This window comes from Salmo salar, unplaced genomic scaffold (assembly GCF_965601325.2).
Source record: "Salmo salar unplaced genomic scaffold, fSalSal1 ptg000206l, whole genome shotgun sequence".
Classification (NCBI taxonomy): Eukaryota; Metazoa; Chordata; class Actinopteri; order Salmoniformes; family Salmonidae; genus Salmo; species Salmo salar.
The window spans coordinates 1,083,765-1,109,546 of NW_027675329.1; the positions used below are offsets into that span (position 1 = coordinate 1,083,765).

General features: G+C 37.3%; 2 protein-coding genes across 2 annotated transcripts in view; one reads left to right on the top strand and one right to left on the bottom strand.

Annotated features, from left to right (window-relative positions):
* On the top strand, positions 1-24,660 carry LOC145867091 (uncharacterized). The gene is made up of 3 exons (XM_082971136.1): positions 1-562; positions 12,020-12,111; positions 24,568-24,660. The coding sequence occupies exons 1-3, from the start codon at positions 292-294 to the stop codon at positions 24,658-24,660; spliced, it is 456 nt and encodes a 151-aa protein (XP_082827262.1). The 5' UTR covers positions 1-291.
* The window catches only part of LOC106595566 (uncharacterized), a 7,008-nt gene continuing 5,197 nt past the window's right edge, over positions 23,972-25,782 (bottom strand). The window contains exon 2 of the mRNA XM_082971163.1: positions 23,972-25,119. Coding sequence (XP_082827289.1) covers positions 25,004-25,119 — 116 coding nt within the window. The 3' untranslated portion in view covers positions 23,972-25,003. The remainder of the gene's footprint in view (positions 25,120-25,782) is intronic.

The window sequence follows — 25,782 nt, forward strand, 5'->3', positions numbered from 1 at the left end:
TCCTTCAACAACAACAGCTAGTCAGACACCTCGGTAGCTTTCTAGCAAACATAGCTACAACATTCACGCTCTTTACACTGGTTTGGTGTATATTTGTCGCTGTGTATTAAACACACTTCTGTCGTATGTACTTGTTGGCCCATTTAATTATATATTTACGTTGTTTGTCAGCTAGCTGGTTTGCTAAGTTAGCTTAGAACTAGGCTAGTCGCTAATGCTAGCTAGCTAACATCCCCGACCACGAGTTCACTAAGCTACTCTCCTCCTGCTAAAGAAGCGGAGGTCTGCTGGATGGAGAAAGAAGCTCTAGTGAAAGAGGAGGAAGAGGATATCACACCACAAAGACAAGTAGAGGGTGAGGCTGTTACAGTGAAAGAAGAAGAGAAAGACGTTACAGTGAAAGAAGAGGAAGACGCGTTCAGAGTGAAAGAGGAGGAGGATGTTACAGTAAAAGAAGAGGAGGATGCAGTTTTTGGAGTGAAAGAGGAGGAGGGGGAGATTACTGTCACATTGAAAGAGGAGAAGGAGGTAGAAGAGGAGGTTGGAGATCTGTTTAACACCAGTAAGTACCGTCTCTGCAGTCGTTGAACCAATATGCAGTAAAGGGGTTCTACACTTTAATGTTGTTCTGTAGGAATGGCTGAAGCTTCACTGTAACGTGTAGAACATCAAGAGTGGACCATCAACAAAACGTTAACAATTGATCAAATGCATCCAATGGCAATGCCTGAAATACTGTAGTCCTCAATATCTCCTATTAGATTAGCCCAAGATGTTCTCTTAAAGGGGCAATCAGCAGTTGTTACATCCATTTAGGGACTTATACATTAATGATATGTACCCATTGTTTCTTGAATAAATCACTTATAAATGCCTCATGAGCTTAGTTCAACTGTCGTACCCCATCAGAACCCAAAATATAAGCTTTTATTCACTCCAATGTTTGTCAGTAAATATAAACAAACACTGTATATCCTCAAAACATGGTTAAAACTAGAATGTTGATATCATGGATGGTTACATTTCTCCAGCTCCATCCCTCAGCTTTTTACTGAAACGGGCAGGGAGTACGCTTTGTTATTGTTTCTACTGCTGATTGCTGCCCCCGTTACTCCTCAAGGTCCAAGGACTGTATGTTATTTTCAGAGGTAGACTGGCTCTGGTAGCTAAAATAGTCAACTATTCCATCTAAATGTGAATCGATTCTCAATTAAGATACATTTCTAGAAGCATAAATTGATGTACTTTCATATCAATTCAGAATAATTTCACACAATATTTAAATATCACATCAAAATAATTTCACATAATACTTTCCGGACTAGTCTCCCAGTCCCTGCTGCTGAAAAACATCCCCACAGCATGATGCTGCCACCACCATGCTTCACCATAAGGATAGTGCCAGGTTTCCTCTAGACGTGTCTCTTGGCAGTCAGGCCAATGAGTTCAATCTTGGTTTCATCAAGCCAGAGACTCTTGTTTCTCATGGTCTTAGAGTCTTAACCTCTCTAGTGTAGGGGGCAGTATTTGCACGGCCGGATAAAAAACGTACCTGATTTAATCTGGTTATTACTACTGCCCAGAAACTAGAATATGCATATAATTGTTTGATTTGGATAGAAAACACCCTAAAGTTTCTAAAACTGTTTGAATGGTGTCTGTGAGTATAACAGAACTCATATGGCAGGCAAAAACCTGAGAAGATTCCAAACAGGAAGTACCCTCTCTGACCATTCCTTGGACTTCTTGGCTCTGTTTATTGAACATTTAGGATCTTTGCTGTAACGTGACACTTCCTACGGCTCCCATAGGCTCTCGGAAGGTGGCAGAACATTGAATGATGACTTTGCAGGCCATGGCTGAAATACAGTAGCGCATTTGGATAGTGGTCGCTCTGAGAACAATGAGACTGGGGGCGCGTGCACGAGCCGACACCATGTTTTTATTTTTTCGTCTTTGAACGAAAACAGGGTTTCCCGGTCGGAATATTATCGCTTTTTTTACGAGAAAAATGGCATAAAAATTGATTTTAAACAGCGGTTGACATGCTTCGAAGTACGGTAATGGAATATTTAGAATTTTTTTGTCACGAAACACGTCGGGCACGTCACCCTTCGTCACCCTTCGGATAGTGTCTTGAACGCACGAACAAAACAGAGGATATTTGAACATAACTATGGATTATTTTGAACCAAACCAACATTTGTTATTGAAGTAGAAGTCCTGGGAGTGCATTCTGACGAAGAACAGCAAAGGTAATCCAATTTTTCTTATAGTAAATCTGAGTTTGGTGAGGGCTAAACTTGGTGGGTGTCAAAATAGCTAGCCCGTGATGGCGAGCTATCTACTCAGAATATTGCAAAATGTGCTTTCACCGAAAAGCTATTTTAAAATCGGACATAGCGATTGCATAAAGGAGTTCTGTATCTATAATTCTTAAAATAATTGTTATGTTTTTTGTGAACGTTTATCGTGAGTAATTTAGTAAATTCACCGGAAGTTTGCGGTGGGTATGCTAGTTCTGAACGTCACATGCTAATGTAAAAAGCTGGTTTTTGATATAAATATGAACTTGATTGAACAAAACATGCATGTATTGTATAACATAATGTCCTAGGAGTGTCATCTGATGAAGATCATCAAAGGTTAGTGCTGCATTTAGCTGTGGTTTGGGTTTATGTGACATTATATGCTAGTATGAAAAATGGTTGTCTGATTATTTCTGGCTGGGTACTCTGCTGGCATAATCTAATGTTTTGCTTTCGTTGTAAAGCCTTTTTGAAATCGGACAGTGTGGTTAGATTAACGAGAGTCTTGTCTTTAAAATGGTGTAAAATAGTCATATGTTTGAGAAATTGAAGTAATAGCATTTCTAATGTATTTGAATATCGCGCCATGGGATTCCACTGGCTGTTGAGTAGGTGGGACGATTTCGTCCCACATACCCTAGAGAGGTTAAGGTGCCTTTTGTCAAACTCCAAGCAGGCTGTCATATGCTTTATACTGAGGAGTGGCTTCTGTCTGGCCACTGTACCATAAAGGTCTGATTGGTGGAGTACTTCTGGAAGGTTCTCCCATCTCCACAGAGGAACTCTGGAGCTCTGTCAGAGTAACCATCAGGTTTTTGGTCACCTCCCTGACCGAGGCCCTTCTCCCCTAATTGCTCAGTTTGGCCGGGTGACCAGCTCTAGGAAGAGTATTCCATTTAAGATTGATGGAGGCCACTGTGTTCTTGGGGACCCATCCCCAGATCTGTGCCTCGACACAATCCTGTCTCGGAGCTCTACAGACAATTCCTTCGACCTCATGGCTTGGTTTTTGCTCTGACATGCACTGTCAACTCTGGGACCTTATATAGACAGGTGGAAACAAGATGCACCTGAAAGCAATTTTGAGTCTCATAGCAAAGGGTTTGAATACTTCAGTAAATGAGGTATTTTTGTTTTTTACCTGTTTTCACTTTGTCATTATGGGCTATTGATGACACCCCTCTGAAATAAGAGCCTAACCATCAGAAAAAAACCTCTTCCTTAGCCTACTCCTCCCGCTGCTGCTTGCCTTCGTAAATGTTGATGTTATGCTCCTAACGTTTCTGGTGATGGTGATGCATTGTGCAGACCTCACTACCCTCTGGAGAGCCTTTCGGTTATGGGCGGAGCAGCTGCCATACCAGGCGGTGATACAGCCCGACAGGATGCTCTCGATTGTGCATCTGTAAAAGTTTGTGAGTGTTTTTGGTGACAAGCCGACCATTACACTGGATAATCGCAGCTAGCTAGCTGCTACCGAGTGGCCCAGCCTCGAAGCTAGCCTTGAGCCAGGCCCATCTCCCAGCCTGCTCAGTGGACCCTATGATCACTCGGCTACACAGCTGATTCCTCCCAGACTCTTCACTAAGACGACTAGAAGCCAATACATCACCGGATTCCTGCCGTAAGCTCTGGACCTTTGCACCAGATTGGCTATAGTGGCTAACGCCCTTGTCCCGAAGCTAGCACCAGTTAGCCTCGAGCCAGGTGCTTCTCCCGGCTAGCAAACAAAATTACTCCAGCTACAATAGCTTTTTTGCCACTTGGCCTGTACCCTTTGTCAACACGGAGCTCCACCGATCCATCACGACTGGTCTGCCGACGTAATTCCGTCCGATGTGCCCTCAACCGGCCTTTGCAGGACGTCGGTGACGCCCTTGTCCCAAAGTTAGCACCAGTTAGCCTCGAGCCAGGCGCATCTCCCGGCTAGCATAGTAACGACTACTTACCGGCTTCCCTGTTTCGTATATTCCCATCACTGGACCCTATGATCACTTGGCTACATAGCTGATGCCTGCTGGACTGTTCATTAATCACGGTACTCCATTTTGTTTGTTTTGTTTATCTGTCGGCCCCAGCCTAGAATTCAGGCCCTGTGTGTAGTTAACTGACCCTCTCTGCCCATTCATCGCCATTTTACCTGTTGTTGTTGTCTTAGCTGATTAACTGTTGTTGTCTTACCCGTTGTTGTCTTAGCTAGCTCTCCCAATCAACACGGGTGATTGCTTTTTGCCTCGCTTTATGTCTCTCTAATGTCAATATGCCTTGTATACTGTTGTTTAGGGTAGTTATCATTGTTTTATTTTTGAGTCAGCTATCTCTGTAAACTGGATGAGAACTAGAATCTGTGTTTACTAGTTAAGACCATTTATGATATAGTGTAAGATATTAAGGTGCACCTGTAATTGTTTTAAACCTGTAATTGTTTTAAACCTGGACACCATTTTAGAAGTATTGAAAGATGTAAATGTATGAGTTTCATTATCCTAGGAACTAACCATTAGATAGAAATGTGGAAATATTCCTGCAGGTTAAAATATTGTTGAAAAACAACTAATTGATTAGGTATGTTTGGGAATAGCATTGTGTGACTGTGATATGAGAGTTGTGTGACTGTGATATGAGAGTTGTGACTGTGATATGAGAGTTGTGTGACTGTGATATGCGAGTTGTGTGACTGTGATATGAGTCTTAATCTGTCGTCTGGATAGTAACATATAGAAATATGCTTAATCAGATGATTGAAATATGGATAATAAGCGGGATGATATTTTAGAAAGCAGCAGAAGGTCTATAGTTCCTGGGAGGCTTGATTTTGCCGTGGTCTCTGGGAGGTTAGAGAACAGTTGAGGATCCCATGGTCATTGTCTGGGAAACTAAAGTTTATTTTTGGTTCTGCTGGGAGGATGTTTGGAGAGATGCTTCGTTGCTATGGAGAGTCCCTGAAAAAGCAAATGGAATGGTTGTCGTGACTACCTGAGAATTTCTTACGTTTTATATGGATTCTGTGAATATATGAAAATATGATGAATTGTATGTGTGTATAATGATTACTAGAGATTTGATGAAGTAATACTGGGAATATAATTAGATACAATTTAAACAACCCATATGTAGACGAACGTAGGTTTTGAGTTGGTATCTTTAATGGATCATTTGATAAAGATGAGGGTTAAGCATTATTAAACTGTCTACAAAGTCTGGGCAATTGTCTCAGAAACTGATGGGAGTGTGTCGACTTTAGGGTAAGTTGCCCTAAGGATGAAACTATAAAACGTCCGGGTACCTTAATTGAAATAAACTGCCCTTAAGGCGTAGGGTTGTTCCCAGTATGAGAGGAGTTGCTAGATTTATTGAATAAACCTTTTTCCATAAAGTTAGAGTGAACCAAGGTGTCTGACTAGCTGTTGATGTTGAAGAAGCGTCCCGTAAAGGTTCCTGGAGTTTAGGGGTTCTTCAAATTCAACATTGAAACTGTGGGGGATATATATAAGTTCCTCAAAGAACATTTTGGGGTTCATTTTTTTAACTCTCGGTCCACCCTCCCTGCATTATAAAAACATATTTTAATAACAACAATATTGACAATATTGATTTAAATAATTCATTGTTTATTTAGTGGCACCACAAATGTGAATTCATATTTACAAAACACATAAACAAATTGCAACATTTCTGCAGACATGTCAGACCCTAATAAATAATACATTTACTTTGTATAGTGCTTTTCATGACATTTAAAATATATAAATAATAATGATGTACAATAAAAATAACATTAAAAATGAATCATAGGTAAACTAACAATATTGTAGACTTGATGCTAAAAACAGATTTTTCAGCTTTAGTGTGTATATCGTATCCACTTAGTTATGTTAGGAAGTTTTCCATCTTTATGACCGGCCCTGTTAACTTCACCCCAAATTCTCTTATCCCCAGAACACAGTAACTTAACAACATAAGTGTTTTTCTGACATTTTTGGGAAATTGAAGGGAAAATAAAAATCCAGCCGTAGCAGAGCCCCAAGTCCCATGGGGACGTCCTCGAGGGCCTGGATGTTCTCCCCATCAAAGGCCAGCGGGATTTCACTCTCATGGTGAAATGGATTTCCACCGATGTGCAGTAAAGGAGTGAAGAGCGGTGAAATCTGTGTCAACAAAAGTAAGAAAAGATTAATACACATACAATTAACAAAGAACATAACAAATGTTCAGCTGTAGTTTTATATAAGCATGCACACCTATGTTTATGAAGAAACAGATGATTGGTGCATAGGCATACCTTGTCACGGACATAAAGGCCACTCGGGTCCTCATTGAAGAGGTAGGGCAAGAGCAGAATCGCTGCTGTGGTCTCCAGTCCTAGTAAAGTAAAGCAATGATCTTACTACACTTGCTAATTTTATTACAAAATACATTAGAGAAAGGGAAGGAATAAGAGCAAATACCTCTTCTGTATTGTCCTTCAGGGACTGTCAGAATAGCAGGATGATGTCCTCACCCCTGCCTCGCCTCTCTACCTCTGATAGTCCTTGAATGATATTTTTGTCTATATCCATTCCATGGACTTGATTCATTTCTGAGAAGATCTGAAAAGATCATTTGCACACATTTGTATGCTAATAGATGTCAGTTTGTATTGACTGCTATGCAGGTTAAATGTACACTTCAAATGCAGCTGTCCTACAACATATCTGTACCTTCTTCTTGATCCCAATTGCATTGTGTCCATGTTCTGTCCTATAAGAGTTTCAAAGGAAGAGAAAATGTGTCAAAGAATAGTCTTACAAGCATTAATATATATATATCTATATATATATATACTTTGTAATTTGTAAGTCGCTCTGGATAAGAGCGTCTGCTAAATTACGTAAATGTAAATGTGCTACATCAATATTTAAAGATAAATGGCATCAACATACAATGTAATGTAAAATAGAAGAACATATTGGAGAAAGCACCAGCCAATACAGTACTGCCATACAGTAACAGTACTGCCATACAGCCCTAATATCACATTTCAAGATATCTTTGTACACAAATTGTTCAATATTTTATCAGGCTGACTTGAAAGATTATACGCAACATTTTGCTGCGTGGCAATACTGTGTTTGGATTCTGAAGGGCATTCATACAAAAGAGGTAGTCTAGACACTTTATTAATACCTTTATGCATTTGAATCCCATCTACAGCTACCATCTAAGATATTAATTTCCCTCCACAAGGGGGCGGACATGTAACGTTTCCAAAATGGGATAGTATTGTACATGTAACGTTTCCAAGATGGGATAGTATTGTACATGTAACGTTTCCAAAATGGGATAGTATTGTACATGTAACGTTTCCAAAATGGGATAGTATTGTCCATGTAACGTTTCCAAAATGGGATAGTATTGTACATGTAACGTTTCCAAAATGGGATAGTATTGTACATGTAACGTTTCCAAAATGGGATAGTATTGTACATGTAACGTTCTGCCCCCTTGTGAGTTAATAGTATTGCATGCTGTAGCAGGCTATATAAAGAGGAAGACCTCCATTGACGATTCAGTTCGTTGTAACATCTCGTCTGGACAGGTCACTGTCCTTAGTTAGTTAGTTAGTTAGTTAAGTTAGCTAGTTTATTATCACAAAAGTGAGAACTGCTCTAGATTGGAAACTTACATTAATGAGAGTGTAAAGCCATGTTGGCTTTATGGAAACGATATAGAATATATGGGAAAGAATACAGTTGAGGAAATAATCCAAACCTAGTTGTGCCTAGTTAGGACATAACGTTAGCTAGCTAGCTAACGGTACTGTACTGTAGCTCATACAACGCCAACGGTTAAACCCGGCTTTCTAATATTTACGTTAATTAACTATAGTAACGTTATGGAAGATATTCACAGAAAACCATCATTGTCTTCGTTATTCATTATTAGTATGTTATATTATTATAATACATTATTATAATACATTATTTCGAGACATATTCAGAGCCAAACATCAACACAACTTAACCTTTTTAACTGTTGTCGCATCCAAACTTGTCACCATCGTTTTCAGTTGTAATTGCGAAGTTCCCGGAAGAAGTCCAGCAACAACGGAGGTTCCTCGATGAACCCACCTTCTAACAAGTTCTTTGAAGAACCTTTTGGGGATGTTTTTCATTGACCAAGAACCCTACGGTTCTTAGGGGATCTGAGAACAACTCCAGTTGAACCCTTCATTTTTAGAGTGTAGTCGGCTCTATTTACTCTCAGATTCAAACATGATGAATAGCATCAACGATCAAGTCAGCTGCTGCTGCTCCAAAACAGTCTGAGGTGAGACGGTGAACTGATGTTGAACCGGGCAGTCAGCTGCTGCTGCTCCAATACAGTATGAGGTGAGACGGTGAACTGACGTTGAACTGGGCAGTGAGCTGCTGCTGCTCCAATACAGTATGAGGTGAGACGGTGAACTGATGTTGAACTGGGCAGTCAGCTGCTGCTGCTCCAATACAGTACGAGGTGAGACGGTGAACTGATGTTGAACTGGGCAGTCAGCTGCTGCTGCTCCAATACAGTATGAGGTGAGACGGTGAGCTGGGCAGTCAGCTGCTGCTGCTCCAATACAGTATGAGGTGAGACGGTGAACTGATGTTGAACTGGGCAGTCAGCTGCTGCTGCTCCAATACAGTATGAGGTGAGACGGTGAACTGATTTTGAACTGGGCAGTCAGCTGCTGCTGCTCCAATAAAGTGTGAGGTGAGACGGTGAACTGATGTTGAACTGGGCAGTCAGCTGCTGCTGCTCCAATACAGTATGAGGTGAGACGGTGAACTGGGCAGTCAGCTGCTGCTGCTCCAACACAGTATGAGGTGAGACGGTGAACTGATGTTGAATCATAATGATTAAGTTAATTAAAATGAATTAGTGAAACTATTAAAAAATAGTATTTGTCATATTAAATATATTACTCTATTGTTATCATATAGAAACATGATGGAATATTATACATCATATTAAATATATTACTCTATTGTTATCATATAGAAACATCATGGAATATTATACATCATATTAAATATATTACTCTATTGTTATCATATAGAAACATCATGGAATATTATACATCATATTAAATATATTACTCTATTGTTATCATATAGAAACATCATGGAATATTATACATCATATTAAATATATTACTCTATTGTTATCATATAGAAACATCATGGAATATTGTACATCATATTAAATATATTACTCTATTGTTATCATATAGAAACATCATGGAATATTATACATCATATTAAATATATTACTGTATTGTTATATAGAAACATCATGGAATATTGTACATCATATTAAATATATTACTCTATTGTTATCATATAGAAACATCATGGAATATTATACATCATATTAAATATATTACTGTATTGTTATCATATAGAAACATCATGGAATATTGTACATCATATTAAATATATTACTCTATTGTTATCATATAGAAACATCATGGAATATTATACATCATATTAAATATATTACTCTATTGTTATCATATAGAAACATGATGGAATATTATACATCATATTAAATATATTACTCTATTGTTATCATATAGAAACATCATGGAATATTATACATCATATTAAATATATTACTCTATTGTTATCATATAGAAACATCATGGAATATTATACATCATATTAAATATATTACTCTATTGTTATCATATAGAAACATCATGGAATATTATACATCATATTAAATATATTACTCTATTGTTATCATATAGAAACATCATGGAATATTGTACATCATATTAAATATATTACTCTATTGTTATCATATAGAAACATCATGGAATATTATACATCATATTAAATATATTACTCTATTGTTATCATATAGAAACATCATGGAATATTATACATCATATTAAATATATTACTCTATTGTTATCATATAGAAACATGATGGAATATTGTACATCATATTAAATATATTACTCTATTGTTATCATATAGAAACATCATGGAATATTGTACATCATATTAAATATATTACTCTATTGTTATCATATAGAAACATCATGGAATATTATACATCATATTAAATATATTACTCTATTGTTATCATATAGAAACATGATGGAATATTATACATCATATTAAATATATTACTCTATTGTTATCATATAGAAACATCATGGAATATTATACATCATATTAAATATATTACTCTATTGTTATCATATAGAAACATGATGGAATATTGTACATCATATTAAATATATTACTCTATTGTTATCATATAGAAACATCATGGAATATTATACATCATATTAAATATATTACTCTATTGTTATCATATAGAAACATCATGGAATATTATACATCATATTAAATATATTACTCTATTGTTATCATATAGAAACATGATGGAATATTGTACATCATATTAAATATATTACTCTATTGTTATCATATAGAAACATCATGGAATATTATACATCATATTAAATATATTACTGTATTGTTATCATATAGAAACATGATGGAATATTATACATCATATTAAATATATTACTCTATTGTTATCATATAGAAACATCATGGAATATTATACATCATATTAAATATATTACTCTATTGTTATCATATAGAAACATCATGGAATATTATACATCATATTAAATATATTACTCTATTGTTATCATATAGAAACATCATGGAATATTATACATCATATTAAATATATTACTGTATTGTTATCATATAGAAACATCATGGAATATTGTACATCATATTAAATATATTACTCTATTGTTATCATATAGAAACATCATGGAATATTATACATCATATTAAATATATTACTCTATTGTTATCATATAGAAACATCATGGAATATTATACATCATATTAAATATATTACTCTATTGTTATCATATAGAAACATGATGGAATATTGTACATCATATTAAATATATTACTCTATTGTTATCATATAGAAACATCATGGAATATTATACATCATATTAAATATATTACTGTATTGTTATCATATAGAAACATGATGGAATATTATACATCATATTAAATATATTACTCTATTGTTATCATATAGAAACATCATGGAATATTATACATCATATTAAATATATTACTCTATTGTTATCATATAGAAACATCATGGAATATTATACATCATATTAAATATATTACTGTATTGTTATCATATAGAAACATCATGGAATATTATACATCATATTAAATATATTACTCTATTGTTATCATATAGAAACATCATGGAATATTATACATCATATTAGCATCAACATACATTATTGTTTCATTCAATTTCACATAATAAGGATATTTAATATTTTCAAGTTCAGAAGTCAGAACTCATCACCTGCTATGTAAAAGAGACAGAAGAATGCACAATGGTCAATGCTATCTGGGATCCTTGGGACATCCCTACCCTAAACCCTAACCTTAACCCCCTACCTTAACCATTTTAAATGTCAACTTCCACCGGCTAAGGACGTCCCAAGGATGTATCTCTACCTGAAAATACATGATCTAAGTGATTGATAGTTGGTATTCAGCAGTCATAAAGCCTTATTTACTTTAATGAACTACTAAAATAGTGAATTTGTCAGACAGCATAGACAGCAGCTCTACACTTTATTGACTGACTGATCCATTCATCCTTCCATCCCTCCTCAGCCTTCCTCTCCTCTGAAGACCCAGTGAGGGTGGAGCTCAGTCAGAGAGCTGTTGAGGGACTGGTTAGGAAGAACACTTCTACAGCCAGAGAGGTGAGAGGTCACACATGGTTTAGATGGTAAATATTTATGTTCCCTTAGCGGTTCATCACGTCAGCTAAAGGGAATATGTTCCATCTATGTTTATTTACATTAGTGAAAATTATCCACTAATATTGGTGTAATTTCTCATCCCTGTTGGCTGTATGAAAGTTAATTTCCCCTCAGGCACACACATTTGTTCTTTGATATTATGAAGGTAATTTGTGTCAAATGTACTTTTCCACTCATTCACCCCATCTCTTTACATTGCTTATGCATAATCAGTGGCCTGACTGCATCCAGACTATGTCAAAGGCCCATCCTGGTAGATCTGAACCTAATGCAACTTGGAGTGATCAGATGACAGAAGTCACATGTAGGTGCCAGGTGTAACTGAGGCCATAGATGCTCCATATCCATTACTTTGAGTGTTTTATATAATATGACTAAATGTGTTTCTGTGTTGCAGGGGCAGTCAGAAATGGAACAGCAAGGCCACAGAACATGACATAAGCAGAGCTGTGGGAGACCACCTCAAGCCCCTGGTAGAGCCGGGGGTGGTGTTTACCACTCCACCACGCCTTCAGCAGGCTGGAAAAGTGGGATTGATACAGTTTTTCATACTAAGGTGGACCAATAGTTTGTTGATTGGTCAGTCATTGGGTTAATTTGTTTTACAATATGTTCAAATCAAATCAAGCTTTATTTATACAGCACATGTCAGACATGGACGCAACACAATGGCTTCACAGGAAAAAACTATGAAAATAATCCGAAATATTTAGTACACAAATATGAGGATAAAAAACAATAACAACTGAAAGACTAATGAGCATTGTAAGGAAATGCCATTGATTAAAATATCAACAATATGATGCTATATCCAACCCAAAATATAACTTGTTTTTTAGGAGGGGCTCTGAAAGACACTATGGGGTGTCCACTGGAAGTTGACTAGTAACAACAACTGGGACCTAAAAGACACCCACCATGAGACCCACTAAATCTGCCCAAGAAGAGGAAAACAAAAGAAAAACCCACACCAAACTTAAAGACAGGAAGCAAACCAAAAAGGTGGAGCAACTAAAGGTGTTGACTCTCCACATGTATCAAGACAACTGGAGCACTGGGCCAGACACTCTTAAATAGAACCTGGACCAGCTCAGGTGAAACACCTTCCCACTAACGAGATGGACAAGCCAGCACAGGTGTAACACATACTGACTAACGAGGTGACACCAATCAGTGCGTCCTACGTGCTAACGAGCTAGACGGGCTAACGAGCTAGACGCGCTGACGGAGCTAGACGTGCTAACGAGCTAGACGTGCTAACGAGCTAGACGTGCTAACGGGCTAACGAGCTAAACGTGCTAACGAGCTAGACGGGCTAACGAGCTAAACGTGCTAACGAGCTAGACGTGCTAACGGGCTAACGAGCTAGACGGGCTAACGAGCTAGCCGGGCTAGACGTGCTAACGGGCTAACGAGCTAGACGTGCTAACGAGCTAGACGTGCTAACGAGCTGACGAGCTAGACGTGCTAACGAGCTAAAGTTCAACCTCAAAACATAAATGGAAAAACCAAAGCCTGTAACACCTTACCCCTTAAGACAACAAATATATCCTATATTTTTGTTGGACAAGTTTGCTCACCACCAACAGAAAACAACTTCCATTTCACATTATAATCAACTACAATGCTTCACCTTCTAGAATATAAATATGGTGTCTACTGGCTGTCAACAATTAAAAACATGCATTTCTAAATAATAATATACAATCATATTCTTTTTTTTGCCTTTTTCTTTCTATAGAATCCTAAAACTCACTAGCTTCTAGAACTCTCTTCTTCCTAAAACTCACTAGCTTCTAGAACTCTCTTCTTCCTAAAACTCACTAGCTTCTAGAACTTTCATCTTCCTAAAACTCACTGGCTTCTAGAACTCTCGTCTTCCTAAAACTCACTAGCTTCTAGAACTCTCGTCTTCCTAAAACTCACTAGCTTCTAGAACTCTCGTCTTCCTAAAACTCACTAGCTTCTAGAACACTTGTCTTCCTAAAACTCACTGGCTTCTAGAACTCTCGTCTTCCTAAAACTAACTAGCTTCTAGAACTCTCGTCTTCCTAAAACTCACTAGCTTCTAGAACTAGCTCCTTAATATCCATAGTAACTTTCCACCTCACTGCGGAGCTTCTCTCTCTTCTCAGGGTTCACTAGATAGGCATGTTGTTGGATCGGGGCCCAGTCCCCAATGTCATGCTCTAGTACATTTGGGTTGGCACATCTGAGAAGGAACCCTGATATTCTAAAAGCAGGGCAGCAATGTCAATGTAATTGTACCAAAAATTGTCAGTTGGTTGCATAAATAATTATGATTACTAAATCTTACATGAATATTAAACATGAAATATAAAAACCAAATGTACACCCCTTTGTTAATATGTATTAGCAATAATTCCCTTAATGGTGAGGCATAAAATGTATCTTTTGTCAGGCTGAATGTTTGAGTCCTGCTTCTTCAGTAGTGGAATAAAGACAATTAGTACTTGAATGTTGTAAATAAATACTGGAGTGATGTAGGATTGTTCATATAATTGATTATTGTACTGCGACTATGTGTATAGGCTGCAAGTAAGTTGAAATTAAATTGTTTTCTTTTCAACTTTCAATAACCAATATGCAGAAACAGTTTGTGATAAATTGAAAACCTAAACATAAAATGTAATACATACACAAACATCTGCCACAATAATCATATTACTTGTATTATTTAAAACAAGCACCTTATAAAACTGTACAAGCACCAGAAACGCTGTTGTTTTGACAAGTAGGAATAAATCACTGATATCGATTAGGGGGGAAATCAGGTTGTACGTGCTGTTGAAACTAACATAACTAAAAAATAAACATATGGAAATGGGAGATGTATTTTACCTCACTAGAGGACAACCTGAAGAAGACAGTCAGCTACATTTTGGACTGATGCATTTAAATGTAGGGGTCACTAAACAAAGGAACACAACACTTATTTGTCATCACTCATTAATATCATGTTGAAATCAATTGTGCGAGAGGAGGGAGATGAGGTTGCACGTCCTGTTAAAACTAACAGCTCAAAAACCACACGGAATCTGGGAATAATGTGTACATCCCTGGTTAGAGGACAATTCATAGAAAACAGCCAGATACATTTTGAAGTGTTGCATTTTGATTCCAGTGGGTCACCAACGTGGTAAGTGTAACAACTCTTTTTATTAGTCACTTTTTGTTAAATCACATAAATAGTAACTCTTCCATTTCAGAGCCTGGATTTTCCCCCTGAGGCTAATATCCATATCATGTTGAAATCAATAGAACAGGGGACACACGTTTAGGGTTCTACATTGTGACATCATTAAAATACTCTTACTACAATGTTTAAACATTCTACATTTTATTTCACTGATATCATGAAACAACTCCTTCATGAATTTTCTGATGTTTAATCAGAGTATCTCTTCCCACATTGATTACAGCTATGAGGTTTCTCTCCTGTGTGTGTTCTCTGGTGTGCTGTCAGCTCTCCAGATCACGCAAAACTCTTCCAACATTGATCACAGTTATACGATTTCTCTCCTGTGTGTGTTGTCTGGTGTTGAGTCAGATGGCAAAATTGACCAAAACTCTTCCCACATTGACCACAGCTATAAGATTTCTCTCATGTGTGTATTCTCTGGTGTAGAGTTAGAGAGCCAGATTGACCAAAACTCTTCCCACATTGACCACAGCTATAAGATTTCTCTCCTGTGTGTATTCTCTGGTGTAGAGTCAGAATGCTTGATGTAGTGAAACTCTTCCCACATTGATCACAGCTAAAAGATTTCTCTCCAGTGTGTATTCTCTGGTGTACTCTCAGTTTTCCAGATTGACCAAAACTCTTCCCACATTGATCACAGCTATAAGGTTTCTCTCCTGTGTGTGTTCTCTGGTGTAAAGTCAGATGATCAGATGTAGTAAAACTATTCCCACATTGATCACAGCTACAAGGTTTCTCTGCTGTGTGTATTCTCTGATGAATTTTAATGCCTGATGAGGTGAGTCTCTTCCCACAGTCAGAGCAGCAGTGAGTTCTCTTCCCTGTGGATCTCTGCAGGTGTTTATTGAGGTGTTCTGATCTGGAGAGACTCTTCTCTGCCTCTTCAGCATCAAGAGGTTGTTGAGGCTCCCCAGAGGATCCACGATAGTCCCATATCTCTCCTGTGTGAACAACAAAGTCAGACAGATGATTAAAGGCCCACAACAGCGGTAATCCACTGTAAAAGGTGATGCCAACAGCGGAGCCATGATGTTGGACAACAATTGACGTCTGTAATGAATGTAAAAATTATTTGATATTTGTCTTAAAATGAGCAAGAATAGTCATATTTTGTCTTGTTTTCACATTAGTAGTAACATTAAGATTGTAGGCTAGAAATAAGTTATTCATGTTGTTGAACCTCTAAGCAGTGTGCCAGACGACTTTTGGTCTCCAATATTCTGCCCCTTTCTGTGTTTGCTAAAATTGCGGCACGAGGGCGATGCACACGCAATTTGGTTGTAGAAACTCCTCCCTGCTAATGAGGAAACCGCTAGTTATGTATGTACTATATCTGGTAATGAGGAAACGACTAGTTATGGATGTAGTATATCTGGTAATGAGGAAACCACTAGTTATGGATGTAGTATATCTGGTAATGAGGAAACCACTAGTTATGGATGTAGTATATCTGGTAATGAGGAAACCACTAGTTATGGATGTAGTATATCTGGTAATGAGGAAACCACTAGTTATGGATGTAGTATATCTGGTAATGAGGAAACCACTAGTTATGGATGTAGTATATCTGGTAATGAGGAAACCACTAGTTATGGATGTAGTATATCTGGTAATGAGGAAACCACTAGTTATGGATGTAGTATATCTGCTAATAAGGAAACCACTAGTTATGGATGTAGTATATCTGGTAATGAGGAAACCACTAGTTATGGATGTAGTATATCTGGTAATGAGGAAACCACTAGTTATGGATGTAGTATATCTGCTAATGAGGAAACCACTAGTTATGGATGTAGTATATCTGGTAATGAGGAAACCACTAGTTATGGATGTAGTATATCTGGTAATGAGGAAACCACTAGTTATGGATGTAGTATATCTGGTAATGAGGAAACCACTAGTTATGGATGTAGTATATCTGGTAATGAGGAAACCACTAGTTATGGATGTAGAATATCTGGTAATGAGGAAACCACTAGTTATGGATGTAGTATATCTGGTAATGAGGAAACCACTAGTTATGGATGTAGTATATCTGGTAATGAGGAAACCACTAGTTATGGATGTAGTATATCTGGTAATGAGGAAACCACTAGTTATGGATGTAGTATATCTGGTAATGAGGAAACCACTAGTTATGGATGTAGTATATCTGCTAATAAGGAAACCACTAGTTATGGATGTAGTATATCTGGTAATGAGGAAACCACTAGTTATGGATGTAGTATATCTGGTAATGAGGAAACCACTAGTTATGGATGTAGTATATCTGCTAATGAGGAAACCACTAGTTATGGATGTAGTATATCTGGTAATGAGGAAACCACTAGTTATGGATGTAGTATATCTGGTAATGAGGAAACCACTAGTTATGGATGTAGTATATCTGGTAATGAGGAAACCACTAGTTATGGATGTAGTATATCTGGTAATGAGGAAACCACTAGTTATGGATGTAGTATATCTGGTAATGAGGAAACCACTAGTTATGGATGTAGTATATCTGGTAATGAGGAAACCACTAGTTATGGATGTAGTATATCTGGTAATGAGGAACCCACTAGTTATGGATGTAGTATATCTGGTAATGAGGAAACCGCTAGTTATGGATGTAGTATATCTGGTAATGAGGAAACCACTAGTTATGGATGTAGTATATCTGGTAAACCAAAAATGGTGAGCGAAGATTTAAGTTTTCCACAACGTTTTCTGAATATTACAGCTCAATGTCAGGACAAGATCAGGAGTGCTACTCAAGGAAACTCACATTAAGCTCTGTGTCTATTCACTAATTCACCACCGTGGGGGAAAACTCAGGGGAGTTCTCATAGGTTGACAGCAAATATAGCCTCCATTTCCAGGTTGCTTATGAATGCATTTCACACTACTTTGGATTATAACTGTAGGACCCATAACTTCACCTAACAATAACATAGACCTACTGTAGGACCCATAACTTCACCTAACAACAACATAGACCTACTGTAGGACCCATAACTTCACCTAACAATAACATAGACCTACTGTAGGACCCATTACTTCACCTAACAACAACATAGACCTACTGTAGGACCCATAACTTCTAACAACAACATAGACCTACTGTAGGACCCATAACTTCACACAACAATAACATAGACCTACTGTAGGACCCATAACTTCTAACAACAACATAGACCTACTTCACCTAACAACAACATAGACCTACTGTAGGACCCATAACTTCACGTAACAATAACATAGATAAAGTTATGGGTCCTACAGTAGGTCTAACAACAACATAGACGTAGGACTATAAATCATTCAATATTTCAGGTGAAACATGGAAACTAAAATGTCTTTGTCATGACATTTCATAACCTGATCACCAGATAGTTTTGTGAATAATCCCACTAGGCTACTCTGTGATGTGTTGTCATTCTAAATGTCCTGAATATAGGAAAATAGCTCTGTGTGTTGTACAGTAGCCTATCCATCAAGGAACAGTTCTCTACACATTATGAGCTAAGTATCTCTGTGTCCAGACAGACTAACGAGACCCTACAGTACATCGACCAGACAATAGCACATTATAAACATGAATTTGTTAGGGATGTTGGATCCAACGTGGAGAACGGCATAACTGTCTTTACCAGAGTAATGAATGAAGAAGCACTTTGGTTGTTGTTGCATGTCGTGATGTTTGTCATGTGACTGTCATTCAGAAAATGATTTCCTGGATCAGCTGATGATAGTTGAACATGTAACTGTAACTAAACAGCTACAGTATTATGTGTAATTATTGAAGAACCGCGTTAATGACAGTATCCATTTGGGTGTTGTCAATAAAGTTAAGGTGACACTCGGTTAGAACCATTGGATTTGCAAACTCTGAAATGATTTAGGATTTCTGTGCCCATGAAAACTGTTTTCCCAGCTTAACATAAGGAGACACTAAATGTTACGTAGGTAGAGAGCATTTCAGAGATCTGAATACAAAAAACTGTCCTAACAGGACAATAACCTAAACCACAAGGCCAAATCTACACTGGAGGAGCTTACCAAGATGACATTGAATGTTCCTGAGTGGCCTAGTTACAGTTTGGACTTAAATCGTCTTGAAAGTCTATGGCAAGACTTGAAAACGGCTTTCTAGCAATGATCAACAACCAACTTGACAGAACATGAAGGATTTTAAAAAGAATAATGAATATTCACATGAAGATCAGTCTCCTATTGGATGACATCACGACTTCCCATCAAGCCAACTCCTTGGAGACCTTACTATGACATCACTCACTCCTTCTAGTTTGCAGTTGTTAAAAAAGCACTATTTTGCTCAAAACATTTATTTGTTTCCCATTAGTGTGTTTATACTTTACTGTATTTATATCACTTTTCAACAGGAAAAGTGAACAATTCATACAGTACAAAAACATATGAGTATAGAATGCAACTGCAGAGTTTGTGTCCCTGTTTTATAAGATAGTACTCACTGTATTTACTGGTGTTAACCAGAACAATGTCCCTGTTTTATAAGATAGTACTCACAGTATTTACTGGTGTTAATCAGATCAATGTCCCTGTTTTATAAGATAGTACTCACTGTATTTACTGGTGTTAACCAGATCAATGTCCCTGTTTTATTAGATAGTACTCACTGTATTTACTGGTGTTAATCAGATCAATGTCCCTGTTTGATAAGATAGTACTCACTGTATTTACTGGTGTTAATCAGATCAATGTCCCTGTTTTATTAGATAGTACTCACTGTATTTACTGGTGTTAATCAGATCAATGTCCCTGTTTTATTAGATAGTACTCACTGTATTTACTGGTGTTAATCAGATCAATGTCCCTGTTTTATTAGATAGTACTCACTGTATTTACTGGTGTTAACCAGATCAATGTCCCTGTTTTATTAGATAGTACTCACTGTATTTACTGGTAATAATCAGATCAATGTCCCTGTTTTATTAGATAGTACTCACTGTATTTACTGGTGTTAACCAGAACAATGTCCCTGTTTTATTAGATAGTACTCACTGTATTTACTGGTGTTAATCAGTTCTCCAGTCTTCTCTTCTTCGTCCTCCTCTAATGTGACAGTAATCTCCCCCTCTTCATCCTTCATTCCAAAAACGTCTTCATCTTCTTTCACTTCATCCTCCACTCCAAAAACTGCATCTTCCTCCTCTTCTTTCACAGTAACATCCTCATCCTCTTTCACTCTGAACGCGTCTTCCTCTTCTTTAACTGAAACGTCTTTCTCTTCTTCTTTCACGGTAACAGCCTCACCCTCTACTTGTTTTTGTATTGAAACAGCCTCCTCTTCCACGAGAGTGTCTTTTTCCGTCCAGCAGACCTCTTCTTTAACAGGAGAGTAGCTTAGTGAACTCATGGTCGGGGATAATAGCTAGTTAGCATTAGCGACTAGACTAGTGCTAACTTAACCAGCCAGCTAGTTGACTTACAACGTAAATATTACATAAAATGGAGTACTATGTTTAAATCACAGTGGCAATTAAACCACGAAATTGTCTTAAGAACTTGAATGTTCAGACTTTGTCGGCTAGCGAGCTACCGAGGTGGCTGCAGTTGTTGAAGAGTTCCGTCCACTAGATTATACGTCACACTAGAAACATCGCCTGAAAGACACATATCGCCATCTGCTGTCTGGAGGGAGGAAACGCAGTTGAGGAGGGAAAACTATTTTTATTCTTCATTGAATTATAATATTATAAAGCAGTTTAGGGAAACGTTTTTTTCTCTCCATTAAATATGAATATTATATCAACACGTACAAAGAGCAACAAGTGTTGTTTGATTAGTTCAGATTTTTATGAGAATTTAAAACAAACTCTACATCTACTCCACATCTGTATTTCTGATTCAGTCAAATAACTAGATATCAAAATAAGCACCTAGTTATTGATACCCTTGATAAAGACGAGCAAAAATTACTGTATAAAATAAATAAATAAACTTTACCCACTACCAGGATATTTTAGCCCAAAACCTGGTTACCTCTCTGCTAGGAGGCTGAAACTTGGCCATAAGTGGATCTTCCAGCAAGACACATCAACATCCATGAAGAAATGGTTAATTGGGCACAAAATCAACATTTTCAATGGCCATCTCAGTCTTCGGACTTGAACTCCATTGAAAACCTGTGGTTTGAATTGAACAGGGCAGTCCACAAGACAGACTAAATAAATCAAAGACCTGGAGAGATTCTGTTTGGAGGAATGGTCTAAGATCCCACCCAATGTGTTCTCTAATCTCATTAAACATTTCAGTGTCATTATCCTCCCAAGGGGAGGGTGCTGGAGTATTGAAAACATGGGTGGCAATAATTCAGACCCCAACCTTTTGAGAATTACATTTTAAACTAAATCTCTTTCTCTGAGCAATTGTATTAGTATAAAATAATATAATTTCCTTTTTTTGTGTTGGTGTAACAATACATCATGTAGATGTATATAATGAACAGACTAGGTCTATACTGCTCCTACATGGTGTAACAATACATCATGTAGATGTATATAATGAACAGACTAGGTCTATACTGCTCCTACATGGTGTAACAATACATCATGTAGAAGTATATAATGAACAGACTAGGTTCTATCCTATTCTACTGTATCTGTCTATGTATTACTCATCACATATGTATATACTGTATTCTATCCTATTCTACTGTATCTCTCTATGCATTACTCATCTCATATGTATATACTGTATTCTATCCTATTCTACTGTATCTGTCTATGTATTACTCATCTCATATGTATATACTGTATTCTATCCTATTCTACTGTATCTCTCTATGCATTACTCATCTCATATGTATATACTGTATTCTATCCTATTCTACTGTATCTGTCTATGTATTACTCATCTCATATGTATATACTGTATTCTATCCTATTCTACTGTATCTTAGTCTATGTATTACTCATCTCATATGTATATACTGTATTCTATCCTATTCTACTGTATCTGTCTATGTATTACTCATCTCATATGTATATACTGTATTCTATACTATTCTACTGTATTTTAGTCTATGCCACTCTGACATTGCTCATCCAAATATTTATATATTCTTAATTCCATTCCTTTACTTTAGATGTGTGTATTTGTTGTGAAGTTGTTACATATTATTGCACTGTTGTCCTTGAGTGGTCCAGCCAGAGCCCGGACTTGAACCCGATCAAACATCTCTGGAGAGACCTGAAAATAGTTGTGCAGCGATGCTCCCCATCCAACCTGACAGAGCTTGAGAGGATCTGCAGAGAAGAATGGAAGAAACTACCCAAATACAGATGTGCCAAGCTTCTAGTGTCATACCCAAGAAGACTCAAGGCTGTAATCGCTGCCAAAGGTGTTTCAACAAAGTACTGAGTTAAGGGTCTGAACACTTATGTAAATGTAGGATTGGGCCGTTGTCATCAAACTTCCATGATTAGTAAGAATTAGGGTAGATTTATAGGACTATTGTTTTTATGATTCATACATACTTTCCTAACCCTAAAATGTACCTAAATAATCTATAAGATCAGAGTATTTTTAAATCTACCAGTTGGTGTTGAAACAGAGACGAATGATGACTTTCTTGAATTGATCCCTAGTTTCTGACTCCGTGTATTCTATTGAGTCCGTCAACAAAATTAGAATGAAAAGGTATTTAAAGGCACAACATTCTAATTAAAGGTATTACCGTATTTAAAAGAATGGCTTAAGATGAAATGTACTCTAAACCCTATTGAATGAAAACTCCATGACAAAATCTGTTGGCCAACAACTGTGAGGGTTTTCAGCCAGGTATCAACACATGCAGAGTGTGAGTAAGCAAGACATACATTCCTAAATGGGGATCGGCCCCAGTCTCCTGGTAAAACACCAGAACCCTCCCCCTACAGCATTTATGTTCATTTTGAGAAAGTAGCACTACAGTCTCCGGGTAAAAAACTACATTTGGGTAAAAATAGACGCAACACCTGTCTATGAATTTGAGAGGTTACATTGATGCTCCAGATACTCAACTAGTCTAAAGCAGACCAGTTTTATTGCTTCTTTAATCATAACAACAGTTTTCAGCTGTGCTAACATAATTGCAAAAGGGTTTTCTAATGATCAATTAGCCTTTTAAAATGATAAACTTGGATTAGCTAACACAATGTGCCATTGGAACACAGGAGTGATGGTCACTGATAATGGGCCTCTGTACGCATAGATATTCCATTAATAATCAGCCGTTTCCAGCTACAATAGTCATTTACAACATTAACAATGTCTACACTGTATTTCTGATCAATTTGATGTTATTTTAATGGACAAAAAATGGCTTTCTTTTAAAAAAAAAGGTTATTTCTAAGTGACCCCAAACTGTTGAACGGTAGTGTACATCTACATCCTCCCATGTTGCTGAACCACTGATCAATAACTCCCTATTACAGGAAAAAACACTATTTCCATTGGTTGTTAGTACTGTACTGACCTCTCGTCCTCTGTCTCTCTCGTACTCTGCCTTGTGTATTTATCTTCAAAATATTCTTATAGTCCCAACATAGAACCAAATAGACTTCCCAAAAATAATATGGCATTTACTTTATTTCACATTTATTTAATCAGATATGTCAATTGAGAACCAATACGCATTTACAATGACAATCTGAATGAAGAAATACTAATATCAATCTATTTAATAATTAACATGTTTGAAATATCCCAATTATATAGTGAACAACATTTAGGGGTTTACACTTGCATTCAATCAATCTTAAGTTCATAATCAAAACATTTTTTTTTACTCTTTTAATCCGATTTTCGACATGATCATGTCTTGAGCTGGAAAAAACATGTAGACCTATTTTTCAGTATGATTTCATTCATACAATATTATTTAATGTAGAATGAACAAAAACACAATTTCTCAATCAAAAACATAAGTCAGAACACAGCCTCTCTATTCTCTCGTGTGATTTCAGGTCCTCTGACTGGGAAAATGTCTTTCCACAATGAGAGCAGTGGTATGTCTTCTCCTCCTGTGTATTAGTATGTTGGAAAGGCTTTTCTCCTGTGTGTGTTCTCTCATGCTTTTTCAAGCTCCCTATCCGGGTAAAACTCTTTTCACAATTGGAACAGTGGTAAGGCTTTTCTCCTGTGTGTATTCTCTCATGCTCCTTCAGGCTCGCATACCACCTAAAATTCCTTCCACAGTGGGAACAGTGGTACGGCTTCTCTCCAGAGTGTCCCCTCTCATGTGGTTTCAGGCTCCCTAACCGGGTAAAACTCTTTACACAGTGGGAACAGTGGTACGGCTTCTCTCCAGAGTGTCTTCTCATATGTATTTTCAGGTTCCCTAACCCAGTAAATATCTTTCCACACTGAGAGCAGTGGTAGGTCTTCCTATCTTCTGTGTGTATTTCTTCATGTTGTTTCAGGTACCGTAACTGGGTAAACCTCTTTCCACACTGGGAACATTGGAAACACTTTTCTCTTGTGTGTGTCCTCTCATGCTCTTTTAGGTTCCCTAACTTGGTAAAACTCTTTCCACAGTGGGAGCATTCGTAAGGGTTTTCTCCTGTATGCGTTCTCTCATGTACTTTCAGGTTCCTTAACCACTTAAAACGCTTGCCACACTGGGAACAGTGGTGTTGTCTCGCTGGTTTGGGCGTCTCTGAGGTCTGGTTCCCCTGAAGGAGTCTCCCCGCTGTCAGAGTGAGAGTCTGGTCCCTCTCCTACCAAAGACAGAGTATTTAGTTCAATATTAAACAGAGAACTGAATTAAACCTCCATAAAATAAAACTGTCTTCCTGTGAGGCTAGATTCCTCAAAAACCTGAAGTCAGTTTTCAGAACATTACATAATTTAATAAAAACTTGGTGGCCGCCCTAATAATAATAATAATGTAGAACATAAAATCTAATCTTTCTCACATGTTTATAGGCTGAGCAGAGCTCTACAATAGGGAAAGGGGGATACCTAGTCAACTGAATGGATTCAACTGAAATGTGTGTCCCGTACATAACCCAACCCCTCTGAATCAGAGAGGTGTGGGGGGCTGCCTTAATAGACATCCACGTCATCGGCAGCCAGGGAACAGTGGGTTAACTTCCTTGCTCAGGGGCAGAATGACAGCGTTTTTACCTTGTCAGCTCAGGGATTTGATCCAGCAACCTTTCGGTTACTGGCTCCTACCTGCCAGGCTACATAATGTCGTATTTTAGGCTGAGCAGAGCTCTATAATAATAGATAATGTCATGTTTATAGGCTGAGCAGAGCTGTATAATAATAGATCATGTTTATAGGCTGAGCAGAGCTGTATAATAATAGATAATGTCATGTCTATAGGCTGAGCAGAGCTCTATAATAATAGATAATGTCATGTTTATAGGCTGAAC